Source organism: Corvus brachyrhynchos, unplaced genomic scaffold (genome assembly GCF_000691975.1).
Source record: "Corvus brachyrhynchos isolate BGI_N302 unplaced genomic scaffold, ASM69197v1 scaffold105, whole genome shotgun sequence".
In the NCBI taxonomy this organism is placed as follows: domain Eukaryota; kingdom Metazoa; phylum Chordata; class Aves; order Passeriformes; family Corvidae; genus Corvus; species Corvus brachyrhynchos.
The window spans coordinates 348,126-371,437 of NW_008238452.1; the positions used below are offsets into that span (position 1 = coordinate 348,126).

At 36.0% G+C, this 23,312-nt stretch overlaps 1 protein-coding gene across 1 annotated transcript in view; it reads right to left on the reverse strand.

The window, feature by feature from the left end:
• Positions 1-2,470: 2,470 nt before the first annotated feature.
• The window catches only part of PCDH10 (protocadherin 10), a 35,143-nt gene continuing 14,301 nt past the window's right edge, over positions 2,471-23,312 (reverse strand). Inside the window, exons 5-8 of the mRNA XM_017736887.1 lie at positions 22,520-22,825; positions 9,452-9,547; positions 7,446-7,520; positions 2,471-5,153 (exon numbers count right to left, since the gene is read on the reverse strand). Of these exons, the coding sequence (XP_017592376.1) occupies positions 7,486-7,520; positions 9,452-9,547; positions 22,520-22,825 (437 nt within the window). The 3' untranslated portion in view covers positions 2,471-5,153; positions 7,446-7,485. The remainder of the gene's footprint in view (positions 5,154-7,445; positions 7,521-9,451; positions 9,548-22,519; positions 22,826-23,312) is intronic.

A 23,312-nucleotide genomic window follows, 5' to 3' on the forward strand; every position in this document is an offset into this window, starting at 1 on the left:
GGTAAACATTGAACCCCGTTTGCAATTTTTGATATCTTCTGCTTGCCTAAAGTGGTTAACATCCAGAGGACACTTTATTCAGTGCTGATGCAGTGAACAAGAAAGCTTTAGCACAGCATCTTTCATCTTGACTCAGCAAAATTTCCAGCAGTTGCATTTATACAGTTTTTTGACAGGATGCTTCCTAAGTGAAGTGTTTGCCTTCTGGAAAACTACACCCACAGAGATTTGATTTTTTTTTATGTCTGTCAATATCATGAACTTTATTAACAAATTCAAATTCAAAAACAATTTCAGTTCAAGAAATCTGTCCAAGTTAGTTCTTGCTTATTTCTTACATATGAGGATATCTACAAAAACACAGATGCTCAACAATGGATTGTAATGGCTGCGTATATTTGTTTATATATATATGTATCCATTTCTTAGAGACAAAAGAAAATGAAGGAGCTCTTTAAGAAGAATTTGATCTCTGATGTAGGGATCAGAGCAAAGGATTTAAGTCACAGTTTCAGAATTTGTCATAGCACAATATTATAATAAAGTCCTACTGGCTGCCTTTTACATGACTGCAAATAGAATAGAATAAACAACCTTCTATCCTTTATAGACATCTGATGCCAATTTTTTGCAATCAAATTGCAATAACTAAATGTGTATCAAAGATTCTTATTTTGGCCCCTACACCTTTGTACAGGTTTTAATCCACAAGTCCAAATGCCGTAAAACTCAAGACTTGAACATGGAACAGTGGCAGGAGATGATCGGCTTTCTCCAGGTAAGACATACAAATATTTAACAGCCTTGCAAAATTGCAATTGCAATTTATCAGCCTAGGAAGACTATCTATTTTTCCACCCTTTACCCTGAGGAATGATATTACCTTAAAAAAGAATGAAAAAAACCCCTTTCTATAAACAGGTAACATTTTGGAAGTAAAAAAATGAGTAGTATGCTTGCTTGTGGGTGTAACACATGAAAAAGGGGCTGAATTTAATTCTTGAATGCAAAACTCCATTCTACACTAAGGAACAAGTCTAGTTTTGTAGTACCCTACATGTGTTTCTACCCTTCTGTTTACATTTACTGATGGGAGCTGTAAGAAAAATCCCATGGCAACCTCCCAGAATTTGAACTATAGTTACACACACACACACACACGCACACACACACACTCATAGGTATCTCCCCTACTACTGTACAGAGGCTATAATGAAGGAATCTTTACGAATTGTATTTATCTGTGTATTTTCATCTCACCTAATTTGGCAACAACACTAAGGAAAAATCACTACACCTTGCTCCAGTAATTTAAGAATATGTCCATGGAAATACCTTCCCTCAATAGGTATGTTAGCAAAAACTCGCTTTAAAAATTTGGAATTTTATTTCAAGTAGTGAAATGTTTTAGTATTTCTAAGTTTTGGAAGAATCCATCCAGAAGAAACTGAAGTCTGATTTTGAAGAATTTGAATAGGCAAGCTGCTTAGAAATCCATTGCTAAATATCTCAATCAGGAATTGGGGAAAAAAAAAAGATTCCCTGATTCCATATTGTTATCTTTTATAAGACACTGTCTTCTCTGCTTGAACACTAATTTGCTCCAAAGACAGTTCTTCTCACAGGCAGCTTGTTCTATTATGCTCGTAAATTGTAAATTTAAACATTAAATATTGCTTCAAAGAACTAATTGAAGGATAGAACATTCTTATCCCTACAGCTGTGTACAGATTAACTCCTGCAAAGCTTATCATGCCCCACTAGGAACACTGCAGAACAACAGGACTGAGAGCCTTCTCTGTGCTTTTCCTCTGAGGCAAGTTTAAGTACACATATATCATCCCTTACAGGTGTTTCTGGAACTGTCCTTGAAAACCTTTAATGAAGGAGATTTCAAAATCTTCCTTATCTCAGTTTTATGGGTATCAATCTTTCCCTTTAATATCCAACCTAAATACTTCCTGATTACTTCAGTCCACTGTTGGGTCCAATATGCAAATGAGAGTCCTTTGACATTTGCATCACATGTGCTCAGAGGAAGAGGCAAACACACAAGGTGATGTTTGAAGGCATTTACACACCTGTCCGTGCAGACAGGCACCCAGTAGCACGACGGAACACATGGGAGATGCTGAACAGGGCAATTTCAATGGCAGGTGGCCAGATGCCCACTAAAACAAAGAAACAGGACAATTTGAGCCTCTGTACTGCCCAATTTGCCCTTCTCTTGGGACAGCAGCTGTGTACTGGGTTTTAATGTGTCCCAAAGCTCGTGCCAGCATATGTTAGCATACCAAAATTCACAGTGAGCAAGGGAAATCAGCAAAAGCTACAGCTTTATCTCAAGAGCTCAGGCTGTAGTACTTCAAATCTTCCTTTCACTTGACAGTTCTGCATCCTGCCATGACTCCCTCTAGGACTCTCCCAGTGAACTCAGAAGGATTTCTGTACATATATGGACCAATGCCAATGGTATTTAACATTTAATAAAAATAAAAAAAGATGAAAAATCTGTATGTATATCACACTTGATGGAAAGAGTTCAGTTTTGGAAATGAATGACAGGACATGATATAGTTAATAATTTTTTCAGAAAAAAATGGCATGCAAAATGTAAAGGGAGCTTCATTAAATAGAAACACTTTGGCTGTTCATTAAATAGAAAATAAAACCATTTCCTTTTCCTCGCAAAGACCGAAAACAACCATAATTTGCAATATATGTCTATATTGAAAAGTTACTTAGAAACAAATTAAAAACAGGTTTAAGAATGGCAAGGACTTTCTTGCTTTAAAAGCAGAAATAAGAATCTAATAATCTCCTTTAGATGAAATATTTGTCACAAATTCCATTACTTCACAAAATAAATGAAGCCTGTGGGCAACTAAAAGGTTTGCTACCTACAGCAGGAGGAACATTTCACCATTGTGTTTGCTCAAATCAATAGCTATTGAAGTTGTTTGGGGGATTTTTGGATTGGGTTTTGTGTAACATACATTTTTAAAAAGATCTCATAAACCAATTTGTCGTTATAGAAATGTGCTAGATGTGCACATTAAAGTGGTTTAATGAGCATATTTTTTTTGTTTGGAATATTAAATTAACAATTTCAGGGCCTAGTCTACTACGTTTAAAAGAACCTGTGGAATTTGATCAGGAATGTTGGATTCCCTGTATATATTTGGATCTACAGCAGGATGGTTTTCATACAAGTGATTTATATACTCCTATCTGACAGGACCTGTCATTATAGAGAACAAAAAAACCCAGAACCAACAAACAAAAAGAAGAAACACAAACTCTATTATGACATAGCAGTGGCTTCTCAGACATTCATCCCATGGTGGGGATAACAGAATTCCTATATAACGGCATGATCCAAATTCCACTGCAATCAATGAGACATTTTCTCTTGTTTTACTTAATACTGAATCACCAGTAGGAATTGGTTTAAATTTGGCTAGGCATTGGCTGATAACAAGGTGTGCTCTCATTAGTTCTCATTGTTTGATGTATTAAGGTACAGTGGGGGAAAAAATCACAGCACAAAAAAAAAAGAAAAAAAATTTTACTAGATTTTTACATTTAGTAAATGGTACTTAAACTCCATGGACATGAAAGTAGTTTTAAACTTTACCTTCGAAATTTTACTTTTTTCAATATTTCATAGAAAAGAAGTGCTCTAAGATACTGTTCCAGACCACAGAATTATTACAGAACATAAAGATTATATGCAAGGGCTTAATCCTTTTCCCAACAAAGATGGTGGCCAACACCATTTTAACTCCAATGGGAGAGGGGTCAGCTGAGAATGTGCCATGTTCCTAATCAGAAATCTCCTTTGTGTAAAAGAGTCTGGCATATACTTTGCCTTTGTAATTTGAATTCTATCAACAACTATTCCTAGCCACAAGAGAAATATTTTTAGGCAATATATTTGTATAGTTTCACAAAACTATGTCAAAGAGAGATGTGTGGGTGTTTGTGTGTGTGTGTATGTATGTATGTATACATATTTATGAGCTTGGGATGATTTTCTTAAAATACTTAACTTCACTTACATTATATCTTACATTGCAAAATGTACAGACACCCAGTGTTCTTTTTAACAACATATACAGGTGAATTTATAGAGCCTTATAAAAGATTTCGTGATTCCAAATTAAAAACCATAGAAACATAATCAAAATAATGGAGAGTGATTTATACCTCTGATAGTACATAACGCTCATTCGGGTAATATTGACAGCTGCATCTTTGGCATTGAAAATTCCTTACAACTTTTTAGACAAAATGTTGTTGCTTACAGCTTTTTTTTTTTTTTTTAAACAAGAAAAACAGGATTGACCAAAATACGAATTTTGGGGAAGTACTATTAAAGGTTTATTTTATTTTTGTTTTTAGCAAGGATAGCTTAGGAACCCTGAATCATCTTCTCACTTTAGTGTATGGTGTAGACTGTATGAATCCATTTAGAAATCAACTAAGTTGTACCACGTTTTTCGGAAAATTATATATAATATAATATATATATATTTTATATTTATTTAGAAGCTTTGAAATAGTACAGTAAACACTTTGCAACACGGTGTATAAACTACAGAAATGTCTTTGATAATTTTGTGGGTCTTCAGATTAACAACATTTTTATGACCCACAGGTGAAAAGAACATGATCACAATCTCTCTTGTAAAGTTGGAATAGTTTGGGAAACACTTGATCACACAAAAATAATATAAAACAGTCAAGTTTAAAACAGTGATATTGCATTTATAATGCACATCTCTTTTATCTGTACGATTGGCTTTTTGTGGTGAATATAAACATCTAAAGGGCTCAGTGACATTTTGGAGAGAGAAAGATATATAGTGCTGTAAACAGGCACACACTGATCAGAGAGGCAAGGTCAGTTGCCTCTGAAGTTTCTACAGTTCTACACATTTCAACTCATTTCTCAGGCCTGCTGAGAGCAATTAGGTCCTATTGTTGGCCAGGATGTCTCCAACAGCACACAAATCCTTCAGTTACACAGAACTGGATGGCCAAGATAATGAAGTTGAAAGTTGATGCTTTTTGTTGGTCGACTTTCTTTTGTGCAAATCATGCTGCTTCAGGTAAGTCCTGTAGAAGTGACTAGCATATCCTTTTCCGTGCTGCAGGAAAGAAAGAAAGACACTTCTGAGAGGAACAAAAAAGAAAAATCAGTCTCCAACAGTTCTTAGGTTTAGGATTTCTTAGAGGGTAGAGAAACAATCAAAACTTGTCACAAACTGCTGCTGAAAATTCCCTTTATAGCAAACAGTTTAATGTTGATTCACTTTTCAGAGAAAGCCTCTTTTTGAGGCTTGATACCCTGAATACCAAATTTCATAGGCTGTTTTATTATTTTGTCTAACATGCCATGGCAGATATTCCAATGTGCCTGTACAGAATCAGCATAAGGCAAATATTCAGACTTACAGGTTAAGTATTACTGGAATTTCACAGCCTAATTTTTCCCTAGTTCATCTCGTTATTTGAAGCAGGATCTAGAATTTCCCCAAAGATTCAGAAGCTGGTTTTCCTTCTCTTTCAAAGTGAACCATTATCCTCATTACCAAATGACCCTTTAGTCTAGTTTGACAGATGAAAAAATGGTGCATTAGTGCTACAATTCAAATTTCAGCATTTACTGTTAGGCTGAAAATTAACTCATGTTACACGGATGAAGAAGGTCAATGCATTAGCAAAGCCATATCCTAATCTACCAGCTGCAGTAGCTATATTTCCCCAAGACACTGGCTACTTTAACTGTAATTGGGAGCAAAAGTAACAAATGATTTGTACTATCATTCAGGAAGACCCCAGGTTAAATTCTGATCTCAGCCACACATTAGAACAACGAACTAACTCTCTTGCTCAAGTATTATAATTAGCATCAGCACCATTATTACCTGGTAAAGCTTGTAGTGATAAAATCAGGTGTTACCTTAGCTCCAAATCAACTAAATCCCTACCTGAAATTCAGTCTGCTTCTCTGCATGAAGTTTTACAACTGAAACAAAAATCTTAACTTTTGAATGAATCTTTGAATCAAGCCATCCATGTACAGGTTGATGCTTGCATGTTGACACATGAACACATCCAGTCTCCGTTCCATTTAACATAAATATACACATTATCCATACTTATTTCATAGATATATTCACTAGTAAAGGTATGAAATCTAGCTACTGTATCACTGGGAAGTTAAGATTCCTTACAGGAAAATGTTACCGTGACTGTTGTAGGTTTGTCTAAGCTAGCCAGTCTATGCTACAGGATGCACACAGGAAAATGTGAAAAACATGTCTGTATAAGCTATCTGTTCAACATACAGAAAACTGACAGATGTGTTGTTAAAATTAAACCATCTAAAAGATGATGTTTTCAGTGTTTTCAATTCTGTAGCAAATTAGTAGCAGAATTAGAATTTTTAAAAGCTTCTGCAAAATGTTTTTTAAACATTGGGTTTAAGATTAATGAGATCAGAACCTTCATGATGTTTTGATGCAGTACATGATCATATTAATCGAGTTTCTAGATATCTTTTAAAGTATCTTTCTTAATATTACAAGAAACAATCATTCCAATAATAGTAGTAACGATAACAAGACTTATATTGGACCTTTAAAACTTTTTTCCCAAAGCTCAGTAATAATTTCAGTTCTCTTGTAAATATTTAAGCATAGTCATCTAGATTGGTGCCTGCCTCTGAGGAACTCATGCTGCACTACAGACACAGTAGGACTTTGCTGGGAGAAAGATAAACAGAGATGCAGCTGGGGCGATCCCTGCTTTTATGCAGCACCACTGCCCCACTCCTGTCTGACACAGTGCCTTGGGGCTGTTGATGTTGATTTACCATCTTTCAGGTAAAACAGAGATTGAGTTACTGGTTGCGTCTGGCATCTTGACATGTAAATTGATGCATTCTCAAATTTTTAATCTTCAGCGTTAATATGCTTATATTACAAAACAGTCAGGCCCTTTTATAGCCATAACTAAATATTATGCATTAGGTTGCAGAATTACTGCAACTCTCCCCACCTACAAAAATTTTTGTCCCAAATCTTAAAATATCCTCTGCCAACACATAAAAAAGCATTGGATTTTAAAGGCAACTTTCATCTTCCGTGTTTGTTTGGCTTTTTTCTGGTTTTGCACAGAAACTTATGTGCAAGCAAATCTCTCCATGTCTATACCAATTTCCGTCTTTTTACAGATGGGGAATATAAACCAGAGAGGTTAAATGGAAAGGAGGATGGACTCAACTTAAAAAAGAGAGCAACAGAAGTTCTGACATCTGCTTTGAGTTCTGTGTGTGTGCATGCATGTGTGTTCATAAATAAACTTTTAAATAAGAAACAGTAAGCCTCTCTGTATCACAATTTCTCCATCTGTAAAATGGGAATAATATTGCTTACCTATCTCCTAGAGGTGCAGGAAGGTTTAAATCACTATTCTTTATAATCCACTTTGAGATCCAGAGATGGCAAGTGCTATAGAAATGGAAGTATCAGAGTCAGTGTAAGAGCTGGAACAAGAACACCATCATTTCTGGTGCCTAATATCTCCACTGAGATCACAGCTCTCTCTTTCATCCCTATTTTATCACCTGTTTCAAACTCTCAAACTAGTATGCAGGGAAGCTTCATGGCTGTGTGAGTATGGGTAGTCAAAAAAAGGCTTTATTAATAAGCAATTTCATAATTCTGACAATGTAATTATACTAATTGTACATATATTCTAATATTATTTGAGGTGAACAAGATGATTAAAGATTGGCACGCATTGCAATTAAAATTCTTAGGGTACAGGATTTATGGTGTACTGACTATTGATCCTTCCCTAAACAACGAAGATTTTGAGTGTTACAGTAAGAGCACTTAATGCATAAAATTTATATGGAATAAAATACAATAAAATACAATAACAATAAAATAAAATAAGACCTGGCAAAAATATATTAAGATTCATTTGTTGCTCAATACACCCTAACAAGCCTCCCATCCACAGCAAGCTAGTTTTGTGTAGACTGATAAGAGAAGACATAAAAAGACATTAGTGGTAGTTGAACAGAAAAAGAAATTAAAAACACTATCATAAGAAACAGGAAAGAGAGAGTAAATTATGCAGTGATAATTCCTAGCTCATGGATCAGAAACAAACTGAAAATACTGTAAAGTTCTTGTTTCTTTAATAAATCTTCCTTTCACCCTGTTGCAAACCATCCTGTTGCATCCAAACTTGGTGTTGGATTACTACTTTATGAGTACAGGTAGGAGTATCTCCTCTTTTGGCAAAGCCTAGAAGGGATTGTCTGTGCTTGGAACACCTTCAAACTCTCACAATCAAATTTTGTTCCAGCTTAGCAGTGGTAGCTAATCTAACAGGGACAGAGGAAGGGCCCAGTGCTTCCCTCCACAGCTGGCAACACAAGCAGAAAAAGAAAACACATGCTATACGTTTTATAACTATTGTCACTTTCCCTCTGGACTGTATTTAATAGCTCCATAAACACCTGCAGCATTACTTCTGCTCTTTACACAACTGCTGAGTCCCCCCAGAAGTGCCAACAGCCTAAAGATCCAAAGGAACTGCTAGATGATAAAATTTCCAAAGAGTATCAAATACCAGGCATGCTGTTGCTGTTGCAGATATACTCCTGATCCCCCTCCACTTAGGAGAAAGATGACCTAAACGCTTTTCTTTTAAACCAAAAAACTTATGCAACAGGAGAACAGGGGTAAAGCCAGTATGTAAACTCTTATCTTGTTTCAGACCTAGGTTCTTTACGTTCAGACAATATCCAAGCAATATTTGCCTTCACATAGGCTTTCACATATGGGCTTTTATGCAAGCACTCCACTCACTGTCTTCTCTTGCGGGTCCCCTGTACAAACTGCATGCCTCACCATGCCACCCAGATGGAGCATTCACCACAGAGCACAGCAAATGATGAAGGAACAGAGGAGGCTGTGACTTCCTGCATTTCACTCAGAAACAGCCCCGCTATTCTGGCCTCACTTGCAGTGAACAATAATTTTAAAAGAAGTTAATTACCTCATATGCATTACGGCAAGGTTGGTTTTAAATTTACATTGTTAATTTTGACTGTCCTTATATTTTGATGGTCTGCCTTACAGTCTACATGTTAACTTTAGTAGATGAAACATGGCTCTTCACTGTGTCCCAGTAGCTTCACCAGAGCCAGTAGTGGATAATGCTAGTGACCAACCAACCAGGCTGCAAATTCAGCACCCCTGCTCCAACTCAGCCCAAGCAAATAGAGACAGAGACCTAAGCAGTGGTAGAATATATTCTGTATGAAATAACCTGGCTGTTCCACTTAACTTGGAGCTCAAGTTCAGATTATCAGCAACTATATTTTTTTGGAAAGAGGTCAACAAGTGAACGGGAGCTCCCTCACCCTTCGTAGTGGTGCATCCAGGTAAAGGGTGAGACACACGGCTGGGGCTGGGGCTGGGGGATGTAGGATGGGGATTACTCTGCTGCCACCCATGTTCTGTGGATAAAAAAGCATTCCAGTCACTGCAGGTGTCAATTCAGTATATTTTGCAATCCATAAAGTCTTTTTTTTTCTTTTAAAAATGATCTATTACTTACAGAAGTTTGCTAAAGCATTGCTAATAATCTTTTATGAATATTCCATTAATGGCATAATAAAAAGAGAGTGTCTTATCCAGTCCAATAAACTTTGGAACACAAACATAAAAATAGCACTTTACTCATATATCTTTTCCTCATGAGTTAGTTTAAGGGGAACATTTTTTCTTTTCTTTCAAGGCTTTAGTGAAGAGATTTTGTTCTTCAAGTCTATACATTCAGTAGAGAACTCTTGGATAAAACACCCTGCAGTCCAGATGCCCATGTTTCATTTTACACAATTAACGTGGGTTTTTAACTCTGCATTATATCAGATAGTTGGGGGAAAAGAAAAAAAAAAAAGGAAGATGGAGCATACTTACTTTTGTAATTGAAATATTGATAAATAATGAAATAAGATAGACTCTCCTCTAATGTCAGTGAGTCTGTTGGCTTTGGTGATCACTGTTTGTGTGCTTTAGGAGTGTGTCTGAAGAATCCTGAGGGCCACTTAAAGCTGTTAGGTGAGAATGAGACCATATTCTGCCTGTTGAATTCTGGCTTGTGACACGACAGGGAAGGCAGGAGAAGCTCATGCATGTGAACCTGTCAGTTGCCCCAGGGTAGAATTTGCCCCTAATAATGATATGGCATTCAGTATGGCTGAAATGTTCCTTCTGCCATCTGCAAAACCCAAGATAAAAATATTGTTTCTAAAATAAACCAACAGCATTTGGACTGATGGGTACAATTACCCAGATTTCATGTGAGACAAGAAAATCAATTGTGAGCACCAGGTCTTCAGGCTATGAATAAATTAAGAGTAGGCCAAAATGCAAAAGTTTGTATTGCTGTGCTGAAACTTTTCTGGAAACAGGCTTGATTTTAGCTAAATAAATAATCTCCACAAACCATTAAAATGTTTCCTTCCTTTGAGAGTATATCTTTACTTCTGGAACAAACATGATTATGCAAAAAAACCCTGTCTTTTATATAAAGAAAACTATATAACCACATATATTGTGCTTTTCTTCCTCCTTTCATTAAGTGCATACATTTCCATGTCTATATTCATTTAAATCAGTTCAAGAAAGAAGGATTCCCGACCATGCCAAAATTTGACAGTGCTGGATACTGCACTGACCATAATGCAGTAAACCTGACAAGCACTGTTACCTACTCCAGGAAAAAGGGGCAAGTGGTTTATCCTTTGCACTTAAGTACAAAACTGCCACTTTTCAAATGTGAACATCATGTTCTAGACCAACAAAAGATTATCATTATTTTTTGAAAAAAAGTATTGACCAAATTGCTGACTTACACATATTGCCACTTCTTTTAGCTTTTTTTTTGAGATTGGAAAATACATACTTAAAAGGTATTTAGGTATTTTTGATGTTTAGAACATGCAACTGTTTTCATACGGCAAGTGAGATGCCTGATACAAATGCTGACACATCATGACAGCCACTGAAATAATGTTTCTCTGGTACTATTGGGAGCTCTGAGATTTATATGCCACCTGGACTTAGCTAATCCTCTAGAAAACAAAAAAACAAAAAAACAAAAAAAAAAAAGCTTTTCAGTTCTTAAGAACAACTACCCAAGTCCCAGTTCATTTAAGCAGTGACCTTAATCAACATGTGCTTTACATCAAGCACATGACTAAGAAGGATTGTCTTTTGAATCAAGCCCTGGATTTTGTCATCAATGTTCTGTTGCTCACAAGATACTTTTATGTGCATTTGATTTTCTGTTCTAAATGCAGAGAATTTTCTTTTCCACTCCCAGCAACAGCCCAGCAGCATAGCAGATGTCAGATTTGATTTATCTCTGGTTCTGATTATTTACTACCGAAACAATGCTTTTTAGTTACTACAACTCAGCACAGAAAGTACTAGGCTATATTCTATAATGTACTGTAAAATACTAAAAGACCATTTTTCCACAAGTTGCAATGGGAATAAAGCTTCTTTGTCTTTCTGTACTATTATAACCATATTATCTACCTGAAAACACTAAAGATAATACATGACATCACTATTAAAGTCACAGAACCATGGAATATTTAATTTTGCAAGAGTTCTTATAATTATGTACTGGGTTGACCTAATAAAAAACTCCCAAATTACTCCTGATGTATGTCAAAACTTACAGCACAGAGCATATTCCCCAAGAATATTTCCAAATTCTCCATCAACAACTTATTTTAATTACATACATGATCTAGTGCCAAATTCACATTTTTTACAATTCACTATAAGCTAATGATTTTGGTATTATCCTTAGTAAAACCAATATTTTATTCCTTTCTTTATTATTTTATAAAAATTGCTTGTGTGTTTATATGCAACAGTAATTTCTTCTCCTCAATCTTCTTTTCTTTTTAGTCTATTTTTTTGTTCTTTTTTTTTTTTAATTCACCATCTTTATTGCATTCTTACAAAATCTGCAGTACACATTTCTTTAAGCTGACAAGCCTGAAAATGAACATTTCAGTTTGAGGGTTAACCAATGCAGAATACACTAAAGGCCAGCTACAGTGCGACTTAAAATTTTCAGTGCCCTGGGGAGAAGAGGAGGGATATGAACCATTCCTCCTAAATTGCTCTTAAGTGCCTCAGTTCCCTATAGATTCAAGGGAGAAGCAGACATGTAGATCACCATTTGGTGGCCTTCAGATGTGTCTAAATTATTCATGCAGGATTTGGCCTGAAATAATTAAATTTACTTGTTCTTACATGAGGTAACATGCATTACAGTGTTGCATCAGCATCACACTAAATTCCTATCCAATTTATCTTTGCCATGATGTTTTTTCCAACACTCCTCTCTCCTAGCAGGGATTAGCTGGCATTAGGACCTGACAGATATGTTCCCACTCTTTTTCTGAATGTTTTATTTTCTGCTTCTAAAGCACACTGCTTGTCATGAGCAGCACACACTGATTTTAGGGAGGCTTTCCCAGTTTAGCAAGATAACAGGCGTTAAGTGTATCAAAGGCTTCTCACGAGACTTTTAAAACTTCTCTTTTTCAAAAATGCATATTGGCTTGTTTCTATCCATAAATGAAGCTTGTCCATCACCATTCTTTGTCACTTAAGACTACCAGAATGGAACGATTTATATCCACATTATTAAAATTTCTCAGCCATATCAAGCAATATACAGGGGCACAGCATGAGAACATATTCAATCTGCTTTCAGGAGTGGCACCACGCCCCAGACTTGTTAGGGAAAAAAGCTGGTTGACACAGGCTAAAGGCAGGCCAGAGAGTGTGAGAGTACAGACCATGACATTCCAGTGGTGGAAAGGATTCCATTTAGTTCATTAGAGTACCTTATAAAGAATAGTGGGAGCACAAAGCACACAGTCCTTTTATCTCAAGTAGAGCAGAAAAAAAGTTATTACTGCATCTCCTTTGTAAGGTAGAACTTTTTCAGATCTCAGTATCAATATGCACAGCTGTGTGCAGCTCCATTCAATTGTCATCTAAATTCCAATTGAGCATAGATGGATGTTAAATTAAAGCCCAAACAGTCAACTAAAAAAGTCACAAAGTGACAGAATTTTACTCTGACAAAAGATGAATTCACAATATCAGCATCTATAAAATTCCTTATGAATAAAGAAAGGTTGCGTTCAAGCAGTTTCATAATGGATCTTTTTCCAGGGCTGAATGCAGCCGAGATGCTGAAGGTGAAAAGATAAAGTCAGAAGACTCAGCTCACTTGCAAAAACAGGAGTCTGTCATTCCTGTACTTCTTAGGGGAATCTACTCTGCATCCTTTATTTTTCCTTTCTAATCCACATTACTTCTGATGACCTGTAAAAATTCCATGTAAAATAACACCATTTACACATATAAAATAGGTTCATAGGTATGCAAGAAATGCAGATTTACTCTTGCAACTCATACAAGCATGAGATTTTCAGGCAGAATTTAGGAACCAAGTTCTGAAAATTTGCTTCTCTGTGTCCCCTGTATTTTTTGTTAGGTATTGAAGTTAAAAATTATATTTTAATTGTACCTCCTACTTCCTCTCCAAAAAGGTACCCAATACCTAATTTTTCACTTTTCTGACCTCGCCATACTGTATTTCTAAAACAAACATATTCACAGCTACTTCCCAGCAGCAGTAATCACACCACTAGCTCGGAAATGTGGATTCTCAGTGGTTAATGCACACAAATAAAGCTGTTTACAGGCTTGCCAGATAAACAGCAACACCAATCCCTACAGCGTGCTTGTCCAAACATGATAAACTGATGCACTTCCCTCTCTTACTGGCTATTTGTTGCATTCTTTAAATGGCTCTCCCTATTTTTCCTACTTAGGTCAAGGCAAGAAAAAGTAAGAAAAAGGAAAGGAAACTCTCTAAAATTGAAGCAGTGGAAATAACTGTGGAAAATCACAGTTATTGTGTACAGCAAAAGACCCAAAGCAAGTATAATTGCCTCTGCTCTGCAGGCCAAGGAGTTCCTTGGGCAGAGGCACGCAGAGAGGAAAGGACTTCGCTGTGCACGGACCCAAGAGCAGGCACACATTCAATTCTCCAGCTCCTGACTGTCACAATAAGGAGGCTTGTACATTGAAGAACACCATTTATTTATAATGAATAGAATTTGCCTATCAAAAATAAATAACTTTAGTGCCTTTGAAAATTTTAACTGCAAACATCTCCATGCTTCCCAGAGAGACTCATGACCCTAAGTGGCTAAATTACCTCTGTCATAGGATTTAAATTTATAGGACAAGACGTGTTTTGGAATTTTAAACCAGCGTAGCACAGTAATTTTAAAAATTACTGTAAAGTTTCAAGCAATCTTTCTGCTGGGTTTTTCGGTCTTCTTCGTACTCCACTGGTAGGAACACAGAAAACGGTGTCCCATAATTTAAGAAGAAAAATCTCCACAGATGGTATATGCACAGCACACATAAGCACTCTCAAAATTGACCTAAATGAATAAATATAGCACCAGCCTGAGCTTGCTAAGATACACAGGACTTCTATGCATTCCAGTCAGAACTGGCAAATACAGACTTTTACAGCTATTAGAGGAAAAGAAGTAGTTGAAATACCTATTCTTAAGACTGACTTAAAGTATCATTTTCTTTCAAATAAAAATTACTAATTTTTTTTAACTTTTTCAATTATTTTCTTGCACTGTAGCTGGGAAGAGCTCTAGAGTCATCTAAGATAGAAGATATTATGTAAACCTAAAGACGGGCACAATTTTTAATCAGTATTTTGTACAGTCCTGGGTACTGTTAATTCTGCCCAAGACTGCAGTTACAGAAACAGATTGAAGCAAATAGTATTTAAGAGCTATCACCTGTGCTTTAAAACTAAAAGAAGAATGCTTATTTCCCTTTCTTATATTCACTACTTCCATAAAAATTGATTAAAATAATGTAATGTATAGGTTTTGTTGGGCTAAAGCCCAGTTATCTTTGCATATTTATAAATTCCTTTCTAATTTGGCTTTTACATTTCCTTTCTATTGCTGCAATAATGCCCTGTAAGTGTTCTTCCCCTTGAGCAGAAGCTGGAAGAAAAATACATTCCCAAGAAGAATACATTCCCAAGAAGAATGCAAACCAGTCGTGAATGTAAGATAAAAGTACCTTTCAGAAGTTGTGCAATAAACACTGAACAGTTGAATCATAAGAAGTGGTTTATTCAAGATCATGAAGAACCTACTATTATGCATAAAAATACATCACAGTCTTGCTCTCCCTCAGTTATATTTTAATTAGCACACATTTAAGTTTTATTTCAGGTGTAGGAGGTTTATTGTAAGATTTATTTACCTAACAGAGATGATGTATCTGAAGTGGCAAATGAGGTATAAGCAAAAAAATCTCAGCATTTCAAATACAGCAAAAAAGGGAATGTTCTACTAGACTTAATAGAAAATAAAAGGTTTCCCATTAGGTTTCTTAGCATTATTGGATGATGGCCTTTCAACTCATTCTCCATTTCTGCTAAGAAATTTCGCATGTGCAAAGTAATTCTCATCTGTGCAGAAATCAGAGCTGTATCCTGTCCTAGGGATAAATCCCTGAATGTAAGTCAGGAGTTTCTCTGTGGCAGGATATCCACATAGTTTAACATTCTTTCTGAGCACAAAACTGTACTACTGACAAAGGAACAACTCTTTGAGTGTGCACATATAACTTGTTTATTCATGCCAATAAACATTTTGTTTCAGTATAAATTTTTTAAATCCAGCATTACAATGTTTTCTTCTTAGACCAAGAACTGTAATATGTACATGCAATTTATTGGTGCTAATTTCTTTGGTTTTACTTCTCTGCCTTTTCACTTCAAGTGAAAATTGAATTAAAAAATTGAATTAAATTGAATTAAAAAATATTAATGAAGGGATCGGACAGCTCACAAATTTATACCTGATTTGTATTAGAAATCACGTAGACTAATTTTAAAAGCAAAAATGCAGACAGGCCTCATTTTCAAAAATTATTCAAGTGTCCCATTCAAAATAGCCGTTATTGATGTTTACATAAATGGAATACTATTATGTCTATCACATCTGTGATAAAACTACCCAAATAATTTCCAGGAATGAGATGTAGTTAATCAAATAAAAAACTAAAGAAAGTTCTTCTTCTGTCATATTGAGTGTACCAAAGTGTAATTTCTTTCTCTTTTTTTTTTTTGAAAGTTGTTTCAAGACAGTAAAGACTTCTTGCTAAAAACATCTTTTCAAATATTTATGTTAAACATCAGCAGAAAGTGTTGTGTTACAAATCCTGGCATACAGAATTGGGCCTTTAGGATCCTAACTAGATCAAAATACACAATAAATATTTACATGCACTTTTTATAATCCTTTGAAAAATAATCAAAGGATTGTGAGGCACTTCTTGTCCTGGTGTAAATACATGAACGTTGTTCTCCTCTAGGTCATTTATTCCAATCTAATTCAGGAAGATGGATAATGACTGTAAGTTAAACTGTGCTTTGCGTTAGCTCTGTGGTAGATTATTTAAAATTAATTAATGGTCCAATTCTGAAACATTCAACAGTGAAAAGGGTTTTGAAAACTTTTTAATTTCCTTTGTAAACCAACTTGACTTGGATAGATCAAATTGAGCAGGTGACAAATACTCTGTAGAACGAAACCATCAGATTTCATGTGTGCTTTCACAGAAACACAGGGACTTGTGCTCGGACCAAATTGTGTTCAGACCTCCACGGTACCTCTGCTGCAGAGCGAGTCAGTGGTGATCCAGCCAAAGAAGCACAGGCATGGAATGAGGCCAAACTTACATTTAATTTCTTTGGATGATACTAACAAGTCTCATCCAAATCCCCTGAATCTGCAACCCAGAACTATGTGCATCTATCAAAGGGATGATGTTTAGAACACACAAATCAAAATGTCCAGAGAAAGGGATTTTTTTCCCCTTTCCAATTCACCTTGCTTAGACACCAGCTCTTTGGGTAAGAGATCAGCTTTTTTATCCTCTATGTCCTACCTAACATGATAAAATCCTGATTCATACATAAAATATGTTGATGGTGTTGGCAATAATTGCCGTGATAAGGATACCTTTTCATCAGTGAGGATGAAAATGCTTGAGCGTGTGTAGAAAAGGTTGCAGAGCTAACTAGGGGGCTACTTTAGAACACAGTTATTATGCCAGAATGTCTCCTTGTGTAAACACTGTTATTTCATGCAGGAAATTGTGCCCTTATGTAGTTTATTTTAATCTGCTTTCAAAGTAGATTAAGCATTGCCAAAGTAATTTTTTTAGAGCAAAATAAGCATTTCTACATAGAAAGTTAAGGTTTTATGGCAGTTTTGTATATTGAAAATATCCTAACCTTTTAATAGGAAGAAAAATTATTCTATCACTAATGTCAGTATGAAACTTCAGGAAAGTTCTAAAGCATTACAAAATTATTACCCATCTAAAATGAACCAAAATTATATTTTAAAAAATGAAAGCTATTTCTTATCAATTATAGGGCAAAATACTCCTGAGGCAAATTTAATGGTGCTGTTTCCACTGCTACCAACTCAGGACCTGGTTCAAAGTATTAGAAATAGAGCAGAATCAGATTGATCAGGTATTCATTGTGATGACAGTCTCTGTTATATATCCTACAGAATATGGTCCAACGGAGTTTGAATCTTGGATTAGGGGTTTTGGTAACTACAGTAATATTATTTATAAAAGTAATGGCTAATAAAACCAACATTGAATGAAAACTTAGCTAGAAATGGCTAGAATTAAAAACATAGGAATTCTCTAAAAGCTGCATTTTATTTTCCTCACCAGTGTTATTTCACTTATTTTATTGTCTCCAGGCAAGTTCAGAATCTCTTTCATGTTCTATGAACATTCAAGTCATTATGAAAATCTCTTAACTGTCTGCAGAAAGGCAGTGTTCAAACCACGTGGATGAATAAAAAGTAGTAAGTATTAGTTACACAGTAAGAAGAATATGTGAGTTGGGAGAATCCTGGAGTCACTCTATGAGAAACTTATTTCCAAAAATCCTACAGTTTACTGATCCCATCACAATTTTATAACTTGTACTCATATTAATTACATAAAACTTATATTAAAAAATATATTCTTCAAAATATATTAAATATATAGCAATCTACTTACAGTATATTTTGCTCAGAATAATACGTAGAATATGCATGTTTATGTGGAAATTGGTGTATGAGTAAGTCCAATGGCTTAGACCAGCAAGGTGAAAATTTGATGATGGAACAAAAAGAAACTGTCAGGTATGAGGATTTGTGTACTTTTCTACATTACAATTTGTAATATAGCTGCTGTTTTCACTTCTGCAAGCAATGATCTAAACCTCCAACCACAAAGAACCAAATACCCAAATGCCCACTATATTAAGCCTTCAGTTTCAATCATGCTGCACAAGTTCAACAGGTTACGGCAATTTTTGTCAAATTGGTATCATTTTATCAAATGTGCATGATCTGATCAGTTCATGATCCTGTTGCCCTTCAGTTGTTTTGCTGCCTTGCTGCTCTCCTGTCATTGAGCCCAGCAAACAAAAGCATGCAATGTACCTTCTCAGTTCTCATGCAGCCTCCTTCACTTCACACTCCTATAGCAGCCTGTCTACATTAATTAGTACTAAGCTTTTGATATGACTTTGCAGAGAGTTATTTTCAGTATTGTTGCTGTTATGCCATGTGTTTCTGTGGAATGAATAGACTGTCTGGAGGAACATAGTGACATGATCTGTGTAGGGGTTTTGTAGCACTTTTTTAGTGCATTTTCAATTCAATTCCTTTTTACAACCTGGTATTTTATTTCCTTCTTGCTGGCTTTGTACATTGTGGGAAACTTCTCAGGGAAATATTCCATGGTCTTTTTTTCTCAGAATGAATTCCAATTTCTCATGATAATATACATCACTTTCTTCATTTATCTTTTCTAAGGCTCTGCACTGAATGCACCCATTGGAACACAGTGCAGGAATCCCAGAGCAGACACACTCCCATGGCACCATGAAAGCTCCACGTAGAGCTACCAGTTATCCTTTGGAGCCACTGCCTAAGGGCACAGCTCCAGGGAGTGGGTTCCTCAGCTATCCCGGTGTGCTGACGTGGCTCTGCAGCTCTGCATTCCAGAGCCAGGTACCTTGGAAGCAGACGAGGTTTGCCCACGCTTCACCGCACATCAGGGGTATGTGCTACTCGAGACTCGAAGGACCCAAACCCCTTCATGTCATCTGCAAACATTTCCCCCTTTTTCTGGTCGCTGTTTCTAGAGAATTAATGGTTTTTTAACTCCATGGATTTCCGCATAGATGCTTGGGGAACTCTGCTTCTGCTGAAATGTTCCATTTATCCTTATGACTTTTTCCTCTTAGGCACAGAGTCTGGTAATGCTTTGCCCTATGACAACACTTGATTACTTTAGGAGCTTCTTCTACTACACAGAAGCTGTGCTAAAGGGTTTTTTTTGACAGTTCAAATACACTCTATTGATTAATTCTCACTCACTCTATCAAAATTCTAATAGATTGACAATCTTTCTGTATTACTTTCCTGGTCAGATGCCAGCTACCTTGTTCCTAAAACCCCTAAATCACAAATGTATGTCCTATGCTGAGGCTCCTCACTGATCTCTAATTTACAAGGTTTTCTAGTACATGTTTAAGTGATAAACACAATTTCTGACTCTCTTTCGTTACCAGCTCTTGTTAGAAGCTGAAAATTAAAGAAACACATAATCCACTGACTCCTTTCAACAACAATTTTAAAACAACATCCTCTTACATTTCACATCCTCTTACATTTCTCACACAATTATTTAAAATGGTTACCCGGGATGGGTGCCTTCCTAGATACGCCTGTCTTTCTCTGTCCCTCCTCGGAAAAATACAAATGCAAAGAAACAGTTTAGAATCTCTGCCACATCCTTGTCCTCACTAACTGCAGCTCAAGACTCACTAATTCTCTCCCAGCTTACTACACCTGACATCTTAAAAGTTGTCTATATTGTTTGCATGCCTTTGGCTATTTACTCTAAGGCATCCCTCTTATGTTCGCTAATTACTACTCTAAAATTCACCTGCTAGAATTTATGAACTTTTCTGATCATTTGCTTTACAATCTTTCTTTTTTTTTAAGACACCTATTAAATTCAAACAGTTTTTGCATTCTGCAATACACTTTTTATTCTTTGCTATTCGTTTTTCATGTGGCCATTTTCATACACGCTTCAAATTTTTATACAATGTTTTTGCTTAATATGATGGTTCTGTTTCATACATTTTAATTACTTCTTTTAAAAAATCATTCTACTGACAAACTGATTTTGACATGGTCTTCCGTGTTAAGAAGTTGAATTTAATTTTATTTTTAATTGCAATTACCCACTGAATCAACTAAGGTTTCTTCCTAAATCAACTTCCTCTTATATATTTTTCTTACCTTATTCATTTAATACATTATTAATAATAAACTATTTACTCATTTCTAGTGCTCACTTTGTTTTTGCTGTTCCTATTCTTTGCTATACAATTATAATGTAAAATACCAAAAAGAAAATACCAAATAAGGGAAAATAAACCAGAGGAGCATTACTCTTGTTTTGTAGAAATTTTAGCTTTGAGGTTCATGGAAGAAAAACAGAACTAAATCTGGATTTTCAAGAGTAGATTATATAATAACACTCATTTATATTGGTTACTTCTGATATATTACTTCCAATTGTTTATGCCCTTGTACCAGAAAAGTGTAAAATGTAGATCAATGTCTCTATGTAAAGACATTGTTCAACAAAACTACTTACACTTATGTAAAAAAAAAAATTAAAATTCCTAAACGATCAATAAAGTAAGTATGTATTACTATTTGAAATTAAACTCCCAGGCCTAGAACAAACCAGAACAGCACTATCGTTGAGGTGTCACCAGGTAACAATCATCATTGCAACATCCATACGGCACCAGAACTCCGTTGTGATTAGACCATCTAACGATGCTACCAAACTTGTTAAATTAAAGTTAATTTTTTAACTGAGGTGACAGTGATGAAATCAGTACTGCTAGATCATGGCTTAGTGCTAAACAATGTTTTGTAGAAATAAATGATGGAAGATCAGTTCAAGAAAGACTGAAAGTTGTTAGGCTGTACTGAAATTTCACACTGGTCTTTAGAATATTACTGGATGATTGACACATGACATTTTAGCCCACACAAAATAAGCTGATTGTCTCGGGACAGGTTTTGTAGGAATGGCTTTCACATATCAGAAGTGGTAGTCAAATCTAAAGTTGTGACTAAAGTGAATCTAAAGAGTTGAAGTGGTAAAAAGACCTTTCCTGAATGAATGAAAATACCAGCACACCCAGCTAAGAAGGGAGAACTGAGCTGTCTGTGCGGAGAATGATCTGTAGCAAAGATCTTCACATATCAGGACTGCCAGCACACCACCACTCAGAACAATTAAATGCTTTAGGAAAATAAATAAATGAATACCATTCAGAGAGATTTTTTTTTCTTTTACCCTCAATCTGCTGGCCTAAAAGACGTCTGTTGTTTTAAAAAGGGTCGATATTGCAGTGTTAATGTCTTTGGATGATTTGGATCAGATAAACATCAAAAATTCTGGAAGTCAAGGAAATTACAGTCTCTAATAAAATACAGAACACAGCTAAATAGAATGAAAAGACGTATTAGATCAAAGTGCTACTCAAGGGTTCTACAGCTGGCTCAGACTCCAAAAGGAATTATGAAGGTCTCTCTGAGATCTATCACACCCTTTTATGCCACGTAACCAGTCAAAAGGTGACTAAAGAAGGAGGCAGGATTTTGGAATGAGACAGAAGGCACAGAGGAGCACTGACAAGTCAATACTATGTAGGCTGAAAGATGATCAGACTGCAGGCAAAAGGTTTTCTCTTCTTCCTTCCAAACTATGTAAATAGCTACTTCAAAATAATATAAATACTCTTCATTCACAAGATACTTCTCAATTATAAAAAGAAGCTCCTAGGACTGTTCTCTCAATTTAACTCTAGTTTTAGAAAACATTAGCCTGGCAACATCAATGTTTAAACCAGCTATCCAAGAAAATTCTGCAAATAAGCCAGCATCAGAAAACAAAATTGAGCAACTCCCCCACTAATATTAGCTGACACTTTTGTTGTTGACAATGATGTCACACTAAAAACAATGAATATTTTGTCTTATTTAAAAAAGCACTGAACAATGCCTTCTTCACTGTTGCCTGAATCCAAGAGAAGCCATCTTTCTCCCCTGTTCCTAAAATTGTGCCTGTATGTTTCCTAGCATGAAAAGCAGAAAGAGCTAATTTTTATTCCCGCCAAGGGAACACTTCCACACAGCTTTTTGAATAGTACTTACTCAAATATGGTGGTTTGTAAGGCGCTCGTGTATTAGACAGCAGTCCATCGAACTCCTTCCTTTCCAGACTGTTGTGAAGGGCCTTCTCTTTGCCGAAGGTGGAGAAGGACCTTTCTGCCCCGGGCTGGGCTTCTGGTGTTTCAAACACTTCAGTGTCTGGAACGGAGTCCATGCCAGGTACGTGCAGATTGCTGCGGTAATCTGCAGCTTGGCGTCCATCGGATGGAACAAAGGAAGGCATCCAGCACCGATCTGAGTGGCCCAGTGCTTTACATTCCTCTGTGCAATTGGAGAAGAGATCCATGCCTGCAAGCATGAAAGAAAAAGAAACTACAGATATAAGCTTCAGCATCATGAACGGCTGCTGACAGATAAGAAAGATTATGCCAAGGAAAGAGAAGTGGAAAGAGAAATGCTGTAAGAACTTCATCCACTAGCTTCATCTCCTCAACAACAACACAACCAAAAATCTGGTTGTCCAGTCTTCAGAGGTGAAAGATGCCCTTTAAGTGCAACTAAATGCCAGAATGTCACACACACACAAAAATACCACAAGAAGAAGAGTATCGGTGGTTCTGTCTCACAAAATCTCTTGCAGATCTCATTGTTTAGAACCCATTCATACAAGGTTTGACTCTACTTGTAGATTGATGTCTGTGGTTCACTGGTTGAAAATCTTTGCTGAAGAACATGAAGAAATTGTTTCTACATAAATATATCTCTGACCAAAGAAATTAAATGTCTGGATTGAGGAATCACAGATTTCATTTACAAAATGAAACATTAGTGAGTC